Source organism: Seriola aureovittata, chromosome 16 (genome assembly GCF_021018895.1).
Source record: "Seriola aureovittata isolate HTS-2021-v1 ecotype China chromosome 16, ASM2101889v1, whole genome shotgun sequence".
Classification (NCBI taxonomy): domain Eukaryota; kingdom Metazoa; phylum Chordata; class Actinopteri; order Carangiformes; family Carangidae; genus Seriola; species Seriola aureovittata.
In genome coordinates, this window is record NC_079379.1 from 11,946,168 (window position 1) to 11,965,005 (window position 18,838).

At 40.0% G+C, this 18,838-nt stretch overlaps 1 protein-coding gene across 15 annotated transcripts in view; it reads left to right on the forward strand.

Moving 5' to 3' along the window:
• ptk2aa (protein tyrosine kinase 2aa) overlaps positions 1-18,838 on the forward strand; it is a 63,594-nt gene that overhangs the window by 12,242 nt on the left and 32,514 nt on the right. For 5 of the 15 annotated variants that reach the window (XM_056399707.1, XM_056399709.1, XM_056399716.1 and 2 more), the window contains exons 1-7: positions 7,915-8,856; positions 10,476-10,720; positions 12,319-12,488; positions 14,083-14,170; positions 14,423-14,502; positions 14,968-15,030; positions 17,042-17,096. In XM_056399707.1, the coding sequence (XP_056255682.1) occupies positions 8,733-8,856; positions 10,476-10,720; positions 12,319-12,488; positions 14,083-14,170; positions 14,423-14,502; positions 14,968-15,030; positions 17,042-17,096 (825 nt within the window). In that variant the 5' untranslated portion in view covers positions 7,915-8,732. Of the gene's footprint in view, positions 1-4,288; positions 4,316-7,912; positions 8,857-10,475; positions 10,721-12,318; positions 12,489-14,082; positions 14,171-14,422; positions 14,503-14,967; positions 15,031-17,041; positions 17,097-18,838 lie in introns of those variants that run through there. The other 10 variants (XM_056399708.1, XM_056399713.1, XM_056399712.1 and 7 more) reach the window with 4 other exon arrangements.

Consider the following 18,838-nt stretch of genomic DNA (forward strand, 5'->3'; position numbering starts at 1 on the left):
TGTGTGTGTGTGTGTGTGTGTGTGTGTATGTGTGTATGTGTGTATGTGTGTATGTGTGTATGTGTATGTGCGTGCAATGCATTTTATTGTCTGTTAGTGTTGGGTTTGGAATAATTGCTTGCTGTTTATCTGAACGTGAATAATGACATAAGAAAATGCACATGTGCACACTTTACCTATACAGCTCACGATGGCAGTGTTTTTAGTGTTTTTCACTCTAAATCGAGTCATTGGAAATACTCACTTGTCCTGCATCATATAAAATTATTTCTGCCTCCATTGTGTAAAACATATTATGGGTCACAATCAAAGTCTAAACTGAGCTTAAAGCCTACGCAAGTATATTTTCAAGGACAAAACATTGCTTGTGTGTGTGTGTGTTGTTCTGCACGTTCGCCTGTGTGTGTGTGACTGGCAGGTGTGATTGGTGCCTCAGGCATTATGTTGTTGCATCGTAAGACTGCACGCTCCAGTAACACCCCATTGTCCAGAGGGTCAGACACACACACACACACACACACACACACACACACACACACACACACACACACACACGTGAGCGTGTGCCAGCTCAGCTTGAGGGTTAACCATTAAACACTGAACATTGAGTCAGAACAGCTGACTGCTCTCCTCAAGTTGAATCAGTTGATTCTAGGAGAAGTGCTTTATTTTTTGTGGGAAAAGAACATCTGTCTCTGTTTCTCCTCAGTTTGATCTGTCACTGCTGCATCGAGCTGCACTGTTTTGTTATTTTGTTCTAACTTTTACTTGTGTTGAGCCAACATGACAGCTGCTTCAGCCATTCCAGTATATATATATATATATACATTCAAAACACCTGATTCAAGTATACTGCCTGAACTTGCAAAAATCCAAGATACAAATATACGATGGAAGCTGTCACTGAAAAAAAACCCATCTGGTTGTAATGTTAAAGCACAAGCATTTTGTTCTAATAACATTCATTTCATTGTGATGATGGGAATTTTCTTCTTAATTGAGCACAGATTTTTAATATCTTGTTTTTTAATATTGTGTTAAGCACATAAAAAAAAAAACTTGCTTTCAATTTGAGAGAGTTTTGATTTTCATCTCAGTCACTAACCTCTCGCTCAAACTATGATTTCTGGTGAACTACTGATCTGAGACCAGCTGTTTAAACATCACTTCATTGCAGACTCTCTCTTGATTGTTCTGTCTAATTACTGTTACCCAAAAACCTGTTGTTACCATGCAATTATACACAGCAGGCAGACATGGAGACTGTGTGGATGTGTCTGTGTCTGTGTGTGCAGAGATATGTATCCGTCTGTAAAGGTGTGTATGATGCGTTTTTGGACTAGTGTGTACAGAATAACAACACCCACTTACTTATCTTTACAAATGCTGGCTCATTATGTCACACCAGAGACACAGTGATGAAAGGAAACGTGTGTGTGTGAGTATGTGTAGGTGTGTGCGCGCATAAGACCACCATGCAGCAATCAGAATGAACTGCTTTCAGATACAAAACAAAAACCTGAATCTAAAACATTTAGAGCAGTGGTAGAGCATTTATCCACATTTGTTTATTGGCTCTTCTCTCCTTATTTTTCTGCATTGAGACCTGTAATTCTGAGGGCAATTGTTTTGGCATAAGACGGACATTTTTTGTGCTGCCTGAGCTCTTATATTTATTCATCTTGCACTCCTACACAATAGCTTGTGTAGGTCACGAACTCAGAGTAAGAAAACATTTGTAGTTACTGAGAGGGCATTGTTCATTGAATTTATCTTCAGCATTTCTTATAATTATATACAAATGCATTTCTATAAAAAACTATGAGATGAATCCTTGCTGCTCCTCTTGTCTCGTTTCTCATGACAACAGCTTGAGGAGCAGGTGTTTTGGGCTGCCTGCCAGTGTGAAGTGTGTGTGTGTGTGTGTGTGTGTGTTTTATTTACCTGCAGTGGGGACTGTTAAACAGACTGGTATGTAATTAGCACCATGCTAGTTCTCCTGCAGGATATTCCATGGAGAAAAAAAATCGCATAGTGAGCTATAGTTAACACCTTTCAACCCAGAGTTGCTAATGATTTAAATCAATAAAGTGTATGACATTAAAAACAAGACAAAGGAACAGTTGTAAAAGAAGAAATGAAAAATCGAGGTTGAAAATGTGAGTCTCTAAAATGTGTTTTAACTATTAATTTGTATAAAGATTGCAGTCTTTTTTCCAGTTCCTCAGGTGCTGTTTAATCTTGTTTCTCAGACAAGAACAAGCCACAGTCTCCTATGCTTTTTAGTCTAGACAGCAACAGCACCAGCATGGCTGCAGATCTCAGGCTACATAGCACTTAACCTACACTGATGAGAGAGACAGGGGCAGACACACAGAGTGAGCATCCATGAGACAGATGGTGTGGGTAAGTTTCAGATCTATCTAGATGTCATTATAGACACTTTAAGACAGACTGTCATTATCCAGATCAGATCATTGTTCAGATCAGTTTACCATGGTCCATTTTAGCCGCTTAGTAATGGATATAGGTTAGTCATTTATTCTAAAGGAGCATCTTTGGCTTAATATTAAAGGTATAACTAGGCTTGGGCCGATATTTGATAATACTGTGTATCGAGATATTTCTGGCGATATGTGATATTTTTCATAATATTGATTTGCAATATTTGCAGTTCTGCTCCACTGCAGAGTCCGCCCCTTATTTCACTGCTTTGCTTACTGTACATTTTGACAAATAAAACTTCGAACTGCTGTTCAGTGGCAGCATCGCTTATACTTGAATCTTACAATATAATACAATAATATGATTATATATTATTCAAAAATAACACCTGAAACAAAATTCAACAATGTCATTATATTATAAAGCCACCTCTATCTTGCAGAAATATAAAAGTTGTCTCATAAACCAACTTGTTATGAAGGATGTATTTGCAAAGAGGGAAGTTGGTAAGCTCTTGGATTGTCAATAGTTGTCTTCCTGTATTGATGAATCTCTGCTACCATAAATGTACACACACACTTCACACTTAGGGTCCTAGTTTTGTATTACAAAGGGTTTGTAGATAATAATACACACACACACACACACACACACACACACACACACCATGAGTCACCTTACTGGCATTTCCTTTCTCTGTGTGGGTTTTCTCTTTACCATTACATCATCTTTGTTGACATCCCTTGCTGTCAAATCACCCCCTATATGTGTGTGTGTGTGTGTGTGTGTGTGTGTGTGCACATGAATGCATGTGTGTGCTTACCCAGTGTATATTTGTGTGTACATCAGGGGGTCTAAAGCACTTAGGCACTTATCCTCCTGACCTCTTCCTACATACAGCCCTATCACTGCTCTAACTGGGTGTCAGGTTCTCAAAAGGCTTCTCCTGAGCTTCCTGTGAGAGTATGGGAGCTGTAGTGTCGATACAGTGTAGTGTACCTAGCCACTCAATAATAGGGTAGGACTGCCATGTCTTCTTTCAACTTACTAACCAATGAGTATTTATAGCCTTTAAACATGTTTTCTCTTCACATGTTTTATTTAGTATGCGTATTAATTCATTATAGATAAAGTGGAATTGGACACATGCTTTTACAGTGCAACATGATTATGCTTAGTATGAGAAATATACAGTAATAGTCACCTTCAATAGTCACTCAGATTTTGCAGTCATTCAACAGCCTTGTGGACGTTTCAGAAAAACTATGATGCACATTAATCTAGAAGCCAAGGAAACACGTTCCAGCATTAATACTGTGGATTTTATACTGTTGTGCTCAAAGACTTACACTTGGTTGTGGTTACTGTATAAACTGTTGTAGTTTTCCCCCCAACAAAGGCAAGAAGGTCGAATGACCTGAAGTCCAGTCAGTGTAACGTCTCCATCTCACAGCTGCTAAGCATGAACTCATGAACAATAAACCTGTTCCTCGGCATTTTGCAATTAGCTTTTTAAACCAAAGCTTCGACCCCAGCTCTCGGGGGTGGGGGTAAATTATGTTACAATGGGATATTGATTTTAGAAGCAATCCATCAATATCCGGTTGAAATGTCAACACGAAATGGATTGATTTTTAAGCTATTTAATTTGGCAAGTGTCATGGAGCTGGCACTGGCATCCCCTCAGTAATTCACATTCAGTAACTGAACTGAGAACACCTGCTGTTGGACTTAATTTGATAAACTTCAGTTGCATTTTTGTTCTGAATGGCTGATTTCTTAATGCAGTGCCACATAATTAAACAAACCAGCTAACTCTGTTATTTCTATGTTTGTCTTTCAGATATTTCCAGGATTGCCTACTACACAGGTGAGTAGCTGAACTTCAAACACCTGCTTCAGCATTCAGCTGCTTCATTAATTCATACACAGTTTGCACCTCTAAATAAGTGTGGTTAGGACAAAAAAAGGGGTCCACAAAAAGGAATGGATGAGGAATATTAGCATGAAAGTGTTAAACAATGTCCCGGTCTTCATTAAATTGAAATTGGCTCCATTGTCATGGAGTTGGCTTCGTTGGTTTTAGGTGACCTAAGTTCATAAGTTCCATACTTAGTCACATAAAAAACTAAGCCAATTCCAGGACAGCTAAGCAGACTTTTGATTTGATTTCATTTAATTTGAGCTGCTGTTCAAATAATCCAACAGACTGTAACATGCCGTGGGCTAAGTGCCTGCTGTAGTCCAAGTAATAGTAGTTCACTTTGAAAGCAGGTAAAATGGTAACATGAGTCAAAATAAAAGGAGAAGGGAAAGAGCTTATAAATTGCATGTGTGGTTAGAATATGTGTTGCTTTTGTTTGAATTTATGTTGACATCCTCTTGTGAGAACTGATGAAATATTCTCAAGACTTAAAGGTGCTAAGGATTAATGTTTTGTACGAACGAGATCTTGTAATTGCACACATTTATGAATCATAATTGTGAGTGCATTAGACAGATAAATGAGAGAGAAAACAGACAGTGGGACTGTCTGTCTGTGTGTGTGTGTTGATCTCATTAGTGCAGACAGGAATGAAGGAAAGAGTGAACATCGCTCTAGTTGAGAGTGTCAGTGACTAATTGTAATCTTCACACTGGATACTACAAACAAAATATATTCCTGTAAAGACAGTTGTGAGTCTTGGTTTAGCTTCTATAACCTGAGGGTGAAAATTTGTTTTCCTTTGTGTTACTGAGATGAATAAAGCAGGGGAGCATATTCATGTATCATGGCACCGTGCCCTGAAAGCATCCCTTTCTGGCCAGTTATAACATAAATTAAGTTGCCAGCTGCCAGCTATTGTAAATATCAAAAGCCGTAAATCCTGTTGACCTTTTGACCCAAACCACAATACAGTTGGAGCACTATCTAAAATTTTGCTTCACAAATTAAAAGCATATCCACAGCTAAATGAGTGACTATACTATAGTTACTATAAATTCTTCAGACATTTTCCTCCTTTCCCAGTAGCATACTGTATCATCCACTGTAAGTGTGTCTCACAGTACCTGTTGGCAGCTGTGAGGAAGCAAGACAATAACAATGGAATTTTCTTGACAGGATGTTTCAAGGGTAACACCAGTGTGTGTGGCTCAGGCTTGGTGTCTTCATAACTGCAGTCATTACACAGTCTTTTAAATGTTTTGTTCAGATACTTCTTATTTGACCAACGGTTTATCTGTCTACTAATTTATTCGATGAGCAAGGCCAGGGTGCATGCTTGCATTGTAATCAGTGCATGTAATGTGTAGAGCTCGGAGATCATGTGAAACTGATGATATAACAACAATAACTTGACACAGACACAGGAGGAAAGGTAAATTACTTCTTACTAGGTAGAGAAGCATATGAATCTTGCCTTGCACACGTCACTTCCACATCCATGTGTGCTGATTTGGTCCTAATTACAACCTCTTCACAGTATTACAAATTGATAGATGGGACTTTACAGTGGGCTTTGTTAGTAGTCATTGGGCTATGACTCTAAATGTGAGCAGTTTTCTATTTTACCTTTGACTTGCTAGTATAAAAAAACCCCACAAAATTTAGATTGTGACATTTAGTCCTGACAGAGCCAGCAGCAGAAGAGTAATGTTGCTGTGAGGAGCAATGTAGATTACAAGCAGGAAAAAAAAAACTGTTTGCATTTATGAGGTAAGGTGAGGTTTGTAATTCAAACAGCCTTTGGATTTTAACTTCAAGGCATGGATGCGAACACACTGATTGTTCACTGATAGAAACATATGCAAGGATGCATCAAAGTAGCTATTACAGTTCAGAGGTTCACCTGCACCTTTCAGATGTTATTTGCATTTATTAGAGTGTGAATGCTGTGTTTTCCTCCCCTGCCAAAATAATTATGTGTTCAAAAACACACAGCAAGATAGAAATAGAGAAAGAGACTTTGGCTCAGTCCCAAAAGAGCTCTTCCCATTCATGGCAGCATCCGGCCCTCTGACAAAAGGCTTTCAATAGTCTACACACATGCGCACTCAGACTCACACACACACACACACACACACACACACACACACACACACACACACACTCCCCCTGCTCCCACCAGATTTTCATAACAATGGCCAATGCCTGAGATGGAGCACAAATTAAAGGAAACCTGCACGTGCACACACATGCAAACACGCATACGCAAGACACTGTTCAGCAAGCTTATCTGGAACACAATGAAACAATAAGATTTCAAGTTTCTGTGACTTTACTGTGTGTGTTAGAGAACTTTCTTTGTGTTCAGTAAGACGTTGAGGTCCGTTCGGTTCTTCAGCTGAGGATGTGTTCAGCCATATAAATGTCCGTTTGATTAATGGCGGCTGGCATCTGGTTAGCAGTAACACTCACAGCAATAGGTGCCACTCGCTCAAGGGTATTGAAGGGGTATTGAGCGCTCTGAGAGATAGTAAAGAAAGTAGCATGACCCCCTTAGTACAAGGTGAATGACTTTAAATGTGCAGTACACAGTATGATTGATTGAGACCTTGTGGTTTGGAAGTGGATTGGTTTGCATATTGCTGGCAGCTGCTAGTTTACATGCTGGGCACAGTCAGGGCAGCGTCTGTGTTGTCTTCTCTTCTCTTCTCTTCTCTTCTCTTCTCTTCTCTTCTCTTCTCTTTTTTCCTTCTTCTTTATTTATTTTAGAAAAGAGAATGTGCATGTTTGGGTAATCTATCATATCTGGGTTGGCATGTACACCATGAGCTGCAACTGTCGACTTCTTTTCTTTATCAGTTGTATCACGAATTAATCATATGGTTTATATAATGTCAGAAAACAGTGAGAAATGCCTGTTATAATTGCCCACAAACCAAGCTCATGTATTCAAATTCAGCTTGTTTTATTTCATCAATAGTTAAAATCTTAAATATAATCAGTTCCCAGTCACATATGACAAAGACTGAAGAAGCTGCAACCAGAGAATATGTGGAATTTTTGCTTGAGAAATGACAAAAATGGTTAATTAATTATTAAAATAGTTTATCGACGAATTGTTGCAGCTCTAATTTGGACTGTAAGAAAGTTTATGGTTTTGGGACAACTTACCTTAGAGTTGACCGTGGTTAATATGAAACAGTGGACAGCAGGGAGATATTCAGCTTTGAATGTGCTTCTGGTTCAGTGTAGGGTACAGTGGGAGATAATGGAGATGATGATAACTGTTTCTGTCCTGCTTTCACCTTCACTTCGGTCTAAAGTGAATGAAATAGATGGCTGTGCTTAAAAGAGCAACGTTAATATTAGTTCACTATAAGGGCTGTTTGGAGATCAGCTTCATAAACAGAAGTGGGAGGGGTTTCCAATGAATGGAAGAGACAGGATTAGCATATTAATAGGTTCTAGCTCCTCCTGCTCCTCCAGCAGCCCTCTCTCAAACTCTCTCCTTCCCCACTCCACTCTTTCAGTTGTGCTGCCCTGTCCTCCTTTTCCTCTCATTCAACTTGAAACAATTGCTGCGTTTCTCTCTCTCTCACTCTCTCTGTCCCACTGTCTCTGTTTCCTTTGTTTTTCTGGCTACCTCTTTTCTCTTGCTTTCTGTTTCCAAGAGAAAAGGATAACTTTCTGTTTGTTTCTCACTGAGCACAGTAATTGTCTCTCCTTCTTTGTGACCACTTACTTGAACTTTTGCCAGAGGAGCAGTCTTCTCACCATCGCAGGATCCCGAATCCTCTCCTGGGCGACAGTCGCTTCACACTTCCACGGCAACTGTGTAACTACGGAGTACAGGCATGGGGCAGAAATCAGGCAAAAAACAAACAGTGTCATCAGAGAGGCGCCACTGAGGAGTAATGTGGACAAGGGGACAAGTGGACAGAAAAAGAGAAGTTTGTTGATGAAAGTAACTTCACGTCTCTGAGGCTTTTTCTGACTTCTGACTGCAGATAACAGGAAAAGATTAAGAAGACAAAACTTAACAAAGCAGAAACTTTTTGAAGAATGGGGATTTTTTACGTTTTCCCCGTTGATTTTTTTTCTGTAGCATTGTCTTTACAAAGTGTCGACAGACCAGAAGATTGGCCTTTTTGAGGATTTCTGCCTCTGGAAGAAGAAACTGTTGGTTAACGAAGCTGTTGACAAAAGTTGGAGATAAAGATTTCTACCTTTGGGACTGAATGTTTGTGTGTCTGTGTGTAGTGTGTGTATCAGCGTTATGTGAGAGTGTTCTTGCAGTTGTGTCAGGACCTTACTGTGTTTATTTATGTAACTTCTGTACACAAGAAGTTCACAGAGTGTGATGCGTGGTTGTGAAGCTGCAAGCTGTCTATCTGTCCTCAGCACAGACAGACACAGGGAGGGACAAACATGTGTGTCCATGGCAACGAGTGGCTGTAGCCCCTTCCCCATGTGTTGGGACAGAGGTATGAATGAAATCTCCTTTGTACACACACAGAAACATGCACAGGTAGCCCTTCCACAGAGTGACATCTGACTCCATGGGAACTGACTTGGTGAACTGCCAAAACTGCCGTTGCTCTGCAGAACGTGTGTGTGTGTGTGTGTGTGTGTGTGTGTGTGTGTGTGTGTGTGTGTGTGTGTGTGTGTGTGTGTGTGTGTGTGTGTGTGTGTGTGTGTGTGTGTGTGAGAGAGACATAGAGATGCAGGTTTAAGTACTGAAAGCCAGCAGAGTGACTTGTCAACAAAGGTCATTACCACTTGAAATTGGCAGAGTAATATGGGCGCACATTTTTATCTAACTGATATATCCCTCAGCAACCTTACAGTCTTTCCTCTGAGGTGTGTGTGTGTGTGTGTGTACGTGCGTGCGCGTTCTCTCAGGTGTAATTACCCGCTAGAACATATCAATTTTCCTTTAATGGAGGAGAGGGGAGAAGCACAGGAAGAAAGGGAAGCAGAAAAATAGAGAGTGAAAAGAGATCTCAGTATCTTTCTCTCTACAGTGTCATGGCCACAATAGCTCACATGCACAAAAACACACACATCTAACATTCGGAGGTAGTTCTTGTTGGACATCCCCTGATGAAGTTGCAATGAAATTCCAGGAAGTGTGTCAATGTCAGGACTCCTTATTCAGGAAAAACGTCAGCCTGAGGTGCATTGTCCTCTTTCTGTTACAGACATGAGTCTCACACACTGAGCCTTGACCCCGACTACACATCTGTCTTTTTTATTTCTCTCCCTGGTATCTCATTTGTTCAGTGTTTTTCATCTTGCCGAAGTATGTCGTGTCAGGAACAGGCATTTTCTGAGCAAGGTTTCTTTCAAGTATGAGAGTAGCAGGACTGCAGTCCACAATGTTGCAAGTGCATCAAACAGGGAGGAGAAGAAAATATGCAGCATCAGCTATTTCACTGGGCAAGCTAGAGCTGAAGCAAGAGTTAATTTGCAACTATTTTGATAGTGGATTAATTGAACATCACCTTTACTGTCAGCTGAAATTACACCACCCATCATGTTTCACGTGATTTCATGCAAATTGATTTTGAACTGCATGTTAACATGATTAATGATTCCCTTTGTTTGTCCCATGTTTAGCCTTGGTGTCTTTTTTTTTTTAAGTAGGTTTGGTGAAGTTTGTATTTGTGCTGCTACCACGTGGATTTGCAGGAACTGAATGTTTCAACCATATATCCAGCACTTTCTTAGCTTTGACCTCTCTGCTGTAACAGAAAGGATATGCTGACTAATCCATTATCAGAATAGTTACTGATTCATTTTCTGTTGATCAACTAAATGATTAATAAATTGAGACTGTTGATTGGATAAAACAAGATATCTGAAGATGTCACCTTGGCCTCTGCAAAACGATTAATCAAGAAAACAACCAGCAGTTAAATTGATAATGAAAACAAAGTCTTTAGGTGAAGCCCTCCTCTGCTCGAACGCTAGATGATTTGACTGGTTGAGAAAATATGAGAAGGAGTTTAGAAGTTCAAGAATCTCCTTCACTTTCCTCTGATCCAACTCTTCATTCTTCCTCATTTCTCTGACTTCGGACTTGCTCTCCTCTCCCCCACAGAATATGACAGACACTTAGCAGCTGCAGTGTCAGCAGGGAAAACCATGGCGACAGCCTACCTGGACCCCAACCTGAATCATACCCTCCTGGGAGGCGCCAAGTCAAGGCTGAGTGCAGGGGGGTCAGACCGAACCATGGCCGGCTCCGTGGACAGGGTTCTCAAAGTCTTCCATCACTTTGAGACCAACACTGAGAACAGTTGCTGGTCGTCCAATATCAGATATGGAGATGCCACTGATGTCAGGGTAAGAAGAGACACACGCTGAATGTGCAAAGGGGTCAAAAATGGGTCACAGGTATACATCTTCATTTTTTTAAAAAGAGGCTCAGTAATTTCCTAAAACAGAAAGAGACCGTAGTTATTTCCAAACATAACTCAAACAGGAATAATGAGCATTTGTTGGCAACTATTTTCAGCTACATTTGGTATTTTAGTGAGTATTTTGAGCAACAGGACGGTGTACGTGGGAACGACTCACAATAAATTACAGTGGTCATGTTCATGATAAAGAAGGAACATGTCACCCACTGCAACAATGTAGTTTATTAATGTGCTTTTAATAGTTTTTGGACAGCACTCGAGTTCTGCGGAAAAGTTGAATAAGATTTATTAGGCTTTGGTCACACTGGCAATGATAGTTAGTAGGATCAGTTCATTGCTGGTTTTACTCTTTTCTTGTTTTTTTTAAGTCAATAACAACCAAAGAAACAACACAATCATACTTCTAGCACAAACTGTTAATTATGTGCAACAAGTCTTTATGTGGCCGTACAAAATGTGCATGTTACTTATTTTCTCCATTTTGTAATGCAGTTTTACTCATTCATGGGATTTTGTTGACAGTGAGAATAATACAGAATATTGCAAGCTGTATTTTACTACAACTAAACATTATAACCTTCATGGTGGTGATATTTGTCAGTGTCATTGCAGCTATGTAGCTATGTCATTGCATTGTATAGACGTGTTCATATACTCTTTGCACCTACTATATGTTGCAGTTTTCCCCCAGCAGCAGTTTTATAGGTGGATTTTTGCTATTTGTCCTTAGCTCAAGGTCCTAGCTGTCCGCTCTGATAAAGGACACTCAGCACTATGAGAATATTTTGCTTGCAAATACGTGTAACCTCAGGACACCATCTGTGTGTTTGTGTGTATGTGTGTGTACCAGTCTAGGTTTACTTAACAGTATGCTTTTAGATGCACTCCCATGAGGCAGAAAGTGCTCAGTGCTGGTCAAACTTTAGTGGTCATACAGAACACGTCACTGCAGATATCCATCTCCTCTCCTCTCCTCTCCTCTCCTCTCCTCCCCTCTCCTCTCCTCCCATCACTCTCTCCTTCAGTATCTGGGTCAGACCCCCTAGCGTTTTACATGGCAACACACATGGTTCTCTGAGCATTATCGTGCACGTGTGTATGATGTCTGTCAACTTGTTTGGGTGGGAATGTCATATTAAATCACTTGGAATCACTTGGAATCACCTACACACACACATACACATGGATAGACATGGATAGCCTCATTGACCTGATACAAAATGCCAGACGTAAACATTAGCACAGTTGGCACACTGATGTCTTTATAAAGGTTTTTGTCCAAGGGGCATCTCTGTTTTATTTAATAGTCACCACACACTTATGCGTACTTTGGACCACTTTAACTAGGACAGTGCCACTGTAGATAAAGGGGAAAAGGCTTCATAATTTAGGCCAATTTAGTCTAATACTCCATCGCTAAATGTAATATCTGCAGAATGTATACTTTGTATGTGACTGTGCAGGACAAGTGAGAAAAAAAAAAGGTATATCACAATAAAATTGTTCACTCTTTGTGTCCAGGGAATCATCCAGAAAATTCTGGACATCCACAAAGTGCGCTGGACGTCTTGTTTTGGCCTTCGTCTCAGCAACAGCCAGTCCAGAGACCAGGTGCACTGGCTCCACCCCGATATGGGCGTTTCCCATGTCAGAGAGAAATATGAACAGGCACGACCAAATGAGGAGTGGAGGTAAGAGAAGACAAGTGTTTCTGTGTGTGTGTGTGTGTGCTTCTCTCAAACACTCAATCAATCGTCATTATGCAATACAAATGTAACATATTGAAGATTTGCTGAAGTATAAATGCTGCATTCAGCGCATCAAGTCTCAGATCAGACTGAGGTTGTAAGACGGTCAACTGAGGCGACAGGCAAAGACCAAAACATAATAGATAACTGAGGGATGCAAGGTGCCAGTTACAGATGCTCCACAGAAGGATTTAGATGTTTTCTTGTTAAGGCTCGACATGCTTTTTTTATTTCATATGTACTGTATTGCCAATTATATTGATCTTGTTTTTAGGTGCATGTCTTGCCATTGGCATTTTATTTATTAATTGATCAATTATATTCATATTGTCTTTTAATTAAGTAGTTAGACAGGCTCCTGAGCTACAGTAATGTCCTTTTGCAATATGTGTTATTTTTCTTCCTTATGTTGTCTGCTGTTACCTGTCTGATTTCTGTCTATTTGACCATTTATCCCTGTGCATGTGCAGCCAAACTTGGTTACCCTTTGGCGGATTAATGAAGTAATCTAAGCTAACCTCAAAAAGTTAATAGCAAGTGTGGTAGATGAGTTTTATCTGAGATTTTAGAGAACATTTTGATTCTCAGAAAGGTGCTTATATGTCCTTAATAAGCACCTTTTTGAAGAAAAGCTGTGAGGTTATACTTTATAAGTTTCCTGCCTTGGGTGCCTGCCTAGACATGATTTATTTGGCCTTGTAAATTCAGTCAATGTCACTGTTTCCCCACACAGCGAGCTGCAGCGGTCTGCCCTATTGTATACCGAAGTAGCAGAAGTGATTTATTTCAAACAGCGTCATGTAAAGTAGCGTGACCCGTCTGTCGTGTGGTGATTGGAGGCCTTGTGTGTGGTGCGGCGTTGTTGTGTTGGTTTGGCAGTTTGGATGTTAATGCACTGGTATGTGTTGCCTTTATTATGGTGGTCTTGGTGCTAATTCTATTGTGAGGTAGAGACCTTTTGAACTGTGGACATCAAGAGAGAGAGAGAACCAGATGCCCTCTTTGTCTAACCAATTCAACAACTCTTTCTGCCCCTGCTTCTACTCGGTCTTGTCATTTGCATTCTTGCATATTATCTTTTTCTTCTCCTCCTTATGTCTGTCTCTCCCCCCTCCTCCCCCAGTCAACTTCCTTCTCCTGCTCACCATCATGTCCTTATTCGTATCTCCTTTCCTCTCTTCTTCCTTGGCCTCTTTGGCACTGGCTTACTGCTGACTGTGCTTACTTATAATCATTAAAACTGGATTATGTTTTAAGTCATTTACGAAATAAACTAGTGGCTCATTGTACATGTTTAGTATTTAGTGTGAAGCTGGTATGTGCCCAAAGCATATTTGCCAAATTCAACAACTTCTTAAACCGATTCATTCCACTGTTTTTACCTCATAAAAGACTTGTTCCAACAATTTTTTCCAGGCAGTATAGAAGCTGCAAGTCTTAGCTAGTTTTTGATTTTCACTGTTTTTAAGTGGGAAAAATTGTGTTGGTGCAGCTCTGCATAACATATTCACTCTCCCTTTCTTCTTTTCCACTGTAGGTATGAATTAAGGATCCGGTATCTTCCAAAGGGTTTTATGCAGCAGTTTACAGAAGACAAACCTACACTCAACTACTTCTACCACCAGGTACTCACCCAGACACACAAACACTCGGAGGCACCCAGACACACAAACATATTTCATTTTCTGCCAGCAGCCAGCACTGAGACATATGGCATTGCTAGAAGACTGTGTGTGTTTGCCTTTGGGTAATCTAGGTCAGTGGGACTGTGTGTGTATTTGTGAGAGAGAGAGAGAGAGAGATGTCTTCCCATTTGTTTCTTGGAGAAAACATTTTTCTAATACACGTATTTTGTGGTGTGTATTTGTGTCCTTCAGGTGAAGACTGACTACATGACGGATATCGGGGATCAGGTGGAACAAGAAGTAGCTCTCAAACTGGGTTGTCTAGAAATCAGGTAAGATGTGCTCACAGTAGAGCCCAGTGACTCAAGTTCAGTGCTTCTGTTTATAGTGCACTGTGTTCATTTCTTTACGTGTTGGTGTCTATTTTCTTTTTATATCAAAAACTAAAAGGTTTGATCCCATCAGATATTTGTTTTTTGTCACTTTGAAAGTTACTAAACTGGTGTATTCTTGCCTCAACTGGCCATTAATGGGTCAGTTTGAGTTGTTTTCTTCACCAGTGGAGTTGTTTCATAATAAAAAATCTGTGTCTACCCTTCAGCTACACTGATAATTCTTGCTAACATTTGTCATTGTTTATTAATCATTATTAATATTATTCATTATTCAAAGCAACAGCTATTTATATGTCAGCTATAATTCCATTGTAGTGTGTCTTCTGTGCTGTGTATAAACAAAAGGAACAAGGGAATACATTTTAATACATTTTCTCTGTGTCCCACTGGTTTCAATTCCAGGAGGTTCTTTAAGGAGATGAGAGGAAACGCCCTGGATAAGAAATCCAACTATGAACTACTGGAGTAAGTATTTTCTTCTTGAGCAAAGTGCTGCAGCAGCACACAGCAAATCTGGCTGTACATTTTTTCTGCCACATCCTCCCTCTACCTGGGAACATGTTCTATAACCCTGCAGACATGCCAGCAAAATCACACAGTATAATTTGGTGCAGTGTTATGCCGTTCCTAGAAAAATCTGGGAACATTTAAAAATTTGAAGGTTTTTCGGTTTTGTTGCAGTCCAACTACAATTGAACACGTTTCATGCACTGGTGCAAAGAAAGTCAACAGTCTAGCTACAGTTTTCATTTTCAAAACAGACTAAATCTTGACCGTGCTATTTGTATTCATTCACAAGACCACTTATTCATTTATGTTTAAAACTCATTCATTTTTGACTGGCTGCTCTGTCTGGTTTGCGCCCTGTGTCATTCCACTAACAGCTCCCTGCTAGATGGATGTCGATGAAGAACATTAACAAACTCTGGTCCTAACGAGGCTTGGCTCTAATGTGGTCTGATTCTAATGAGCTGCCCTCTTCCAGCACAGTCTTTCTTTCTGTCCATCAGCCTAACGAGCTCTCCAATTAACTGAGAAGAATGCACACTGTCTTTCCATTGAGATCTCTTTGTCTCTCTTTTTCGTCCCCTCAGTCCTTCTCTGTCTGTCTCTCTTCTGTATGCCCTCATCCTCTTTTTTAGTTTGTTTTCTTCCTGTGTTATTGCTCTCTTTGTTTTGTCTCTCTCCCTTGCTGCATCTCTCTGTTGATTGGAAAAAGATGTTGTGTCTTGCATATTTTAAAGCAACAAGAGAAGGGAATGGAAAGTGCTGTTGGGGTTTTAATACACCAAGTTGACAGTTGGCCATCAGGGGCTGCTGGGCATGTGTTGAGCATTCATATACATTTTAATGTCTGACACTTTTGGCTCTAGCCTGCCCTTTACAAATCAGTGAGAGACCTGTTATTTTTTTTCAGATTAACAAATAAATCATAAACATCGATTTATTAGCAAATTTTTTTTCACCCCTGTTTTAAGATTTTCTTCTTACAACAGCAAAAGACCAGAAGTAAACACTTTATTATACGGGTCCATGATTTCCAAATACTTAATTTTTAAGTTACGTTTTTTCCTTTATAATATGGAAATAGAAATGTCCTTGGAAGACACATAGTTTAAAACAAAGTCAATATTCATTCATTATTCAGTTATTGTTGGAAACTTCGAGACAAATGTACCTTTTTGCTTCCCTATGTTTTTTTTTAAAATTTGTTTTCCACACATATATCATGTAGTTATATTGTATATTGTCTACCATTAGGCCAGTGGTAGTTTTTCTTCTGCTTTGCCTCACTGTTTGTTTTAGGAATACAAACTACTGACTAGTAATTTCCCTTTTATTTAGCCACAAAACATATGTTCATGTTGGTGATCAGCTGGCTGTAGTCCTTGTGGTTTACGAGCAAATGCAAAGCATTGAATCAGTCGGCCTTTGTCAGTGCTCGTTCTCTGTGATGATAATAATAGTTAGAGACTGATATATGACCTATGTTGGAGGAACAAGAGGGAGAAAGGATGATGTAAGTCCTGAGCCTGTGTCTCACTCTCTCTTTGGTCTTTCTCTCCTCCTCCCCCTGTACTTGTCTTTTCTCCAGAGGAGTTTGAGTCATTAGCTAGCTTCCTGTTTTAGCTCTGTTCATCTCTCTTTGTCTCTGTGGTCTCCCTCTTTGTACTCTTCCCTGCCTCTCTCTATCTCTCTATTTCTGTTTTCCCTCAACCCCGTCTCTTAGGAAAAGATGAGTAGTGCTCTGTAGTCAGGACTTAGTCATAGCCTTCTGTTTCTGTTTTCTGTTGCTTGTCTTCAGTTGCACGTCTGCCTCACTTGTATCTGTAGCTGTTGTTAGTAATTTTTCAGCAAAGGAAAAAATACGCTACTGAGATCAGATAACGACAGAAGTGCTTTCCGATTAACATTCCTCAGTGTAATTACAGCATAATAAACATGCCTCTGTATTCCTCTCTTTCTCTCTTTACAGGAAAGATGTCGGTTTGAGGCGTTTTTTTCCAAAAGACCTGTTGGATTCAGTCAAGGTGAGAGTCCAGGAGGGAAAAATCTCCTTATAAGTTATAAATTCATCATTTTCTCCTCTTGAAATATTTGTGGAAGAAATAGTTCAGTAAGAGGATTTATGATAAAAAACTTTGGTGTCCTGGTAGGGTAAGTAAGTCATGCTTCCTCCACACTCAGCAGCTGCTATCATACTGCTCCATCTGCCCTGCTGGAGTTACTCAGTTACCACAAGAAACAAAATTGTGTGGTTTTATAGGCAGCTCCCTCCTACAAGTGAAGGCTCCTCTGAACCAGTTTTTGAATGTGTTATTTGATGTGTTGTCAGACTCCGTCTGGTCTGGCTGACAACATGTGAAGCAGTCCAAGCTTTCATCCACTCTTGGATTCAGCATCCAAGAATTAAGATGATTAAGAGAATGAATAGGAGAATAATATACTTTTATTGGAAAACCTACTGACATACTCTTTATAGATGAGGGTGATGAATATAGTTTTCAACATCCCTGTTCTCCAAGCTTCGCCCTTTAAAGGAACTATTTTGAGAAATACCCACATTTACATTCTTGCAGGGAGCTAGATGATAAGAATGACATCACTCTCATGTCTGTCCATTAAATGTGAAGCAACAGCTACCAGCCTCTTAGCTTAGCTTAGCATAAAAAATGAAAACAGATTTTATTACCTTTAGTCAGAGAATCAACACAACTTGAACTTAGATTGAAACACTGTTGTTTCTTCAGTTTAACTGTATTATGATTTAGGGGTTTCTACTGAAATGTGTTTCACCCTGATTTGTAGCAAGTCTTCTGCACCCATTAGTCACATTGGTTGGGAGATGTGTTAAAATAGAATCTTTGACAGATTTTGATTGTGCATGTTTGTCTGTGATGGCTGGGTGCGCTTGCATAATGAACAGTGTCTGTGTCAGTGATAAATTTACGGCACGCGTTTAAGGGGAGTGTGTGTGTGTGTGTGTGTGTGTGTGTGTGTGTGTGTGTGTGTGTGTGTGTGTCTGTGTGTGTGTGTGTGTGTGTGTGTGTGTGTGTGTGTGTGTGTGTGTCTGTGTCTGTGTGTAAAAAAGGCCAAGTGACCCGAAAAGGTCTTGATGTCAGCAGGCGGGCAGACAGATGCTCTGCAGAGGGAGAGACTCTGTGTGTGTGACCCTCGGGTCATGTTTAAATGACGTTACAATGAGGAGGGAGGGGGAGGCGACATTGTGCCCCCCCCCCCCCCCCCCCCCCGTCTGTTAAGCTCTGCTGACTCCGCCTTCATCAGCTGCCCAACTACCTTCTCTCCTCTCCTCTCCTTTCCTCTCCTCCTTTCTCTCCTCCTTTCTGTCATTTTCTGCTGCTTTTGAAGACATGACATCAAACATTCGCCCTGAAGCCATGTCATGAAGATGCACACAGTGACACACATAACACACATATATGAGCAGTCAAACATCCAATAATTGCCTGATCTGACTTGATTGTAGATGTCTGGACTGTTGCTATAATTTAAGAATGGCTTATTGGATTATTAGTACAAAAAGAGAATGAGTAGAAGTATTAGTGACTTACATTTAATATCAGGAATTGTAGAGAAGGTTTGAGAACGATTGCTTGAGTTGCAGTTGCAGTTATTTTGAAAATCTCCAGCTTCTCAGATGTAAGAATGTTATATTAAACATGTTTTAAAAAAATGTATAATGGACATTTTTCACTTGATTGTGTTATTTTTGCAATTGTAATGACTATTTTATAGACCAAACGATTGATTA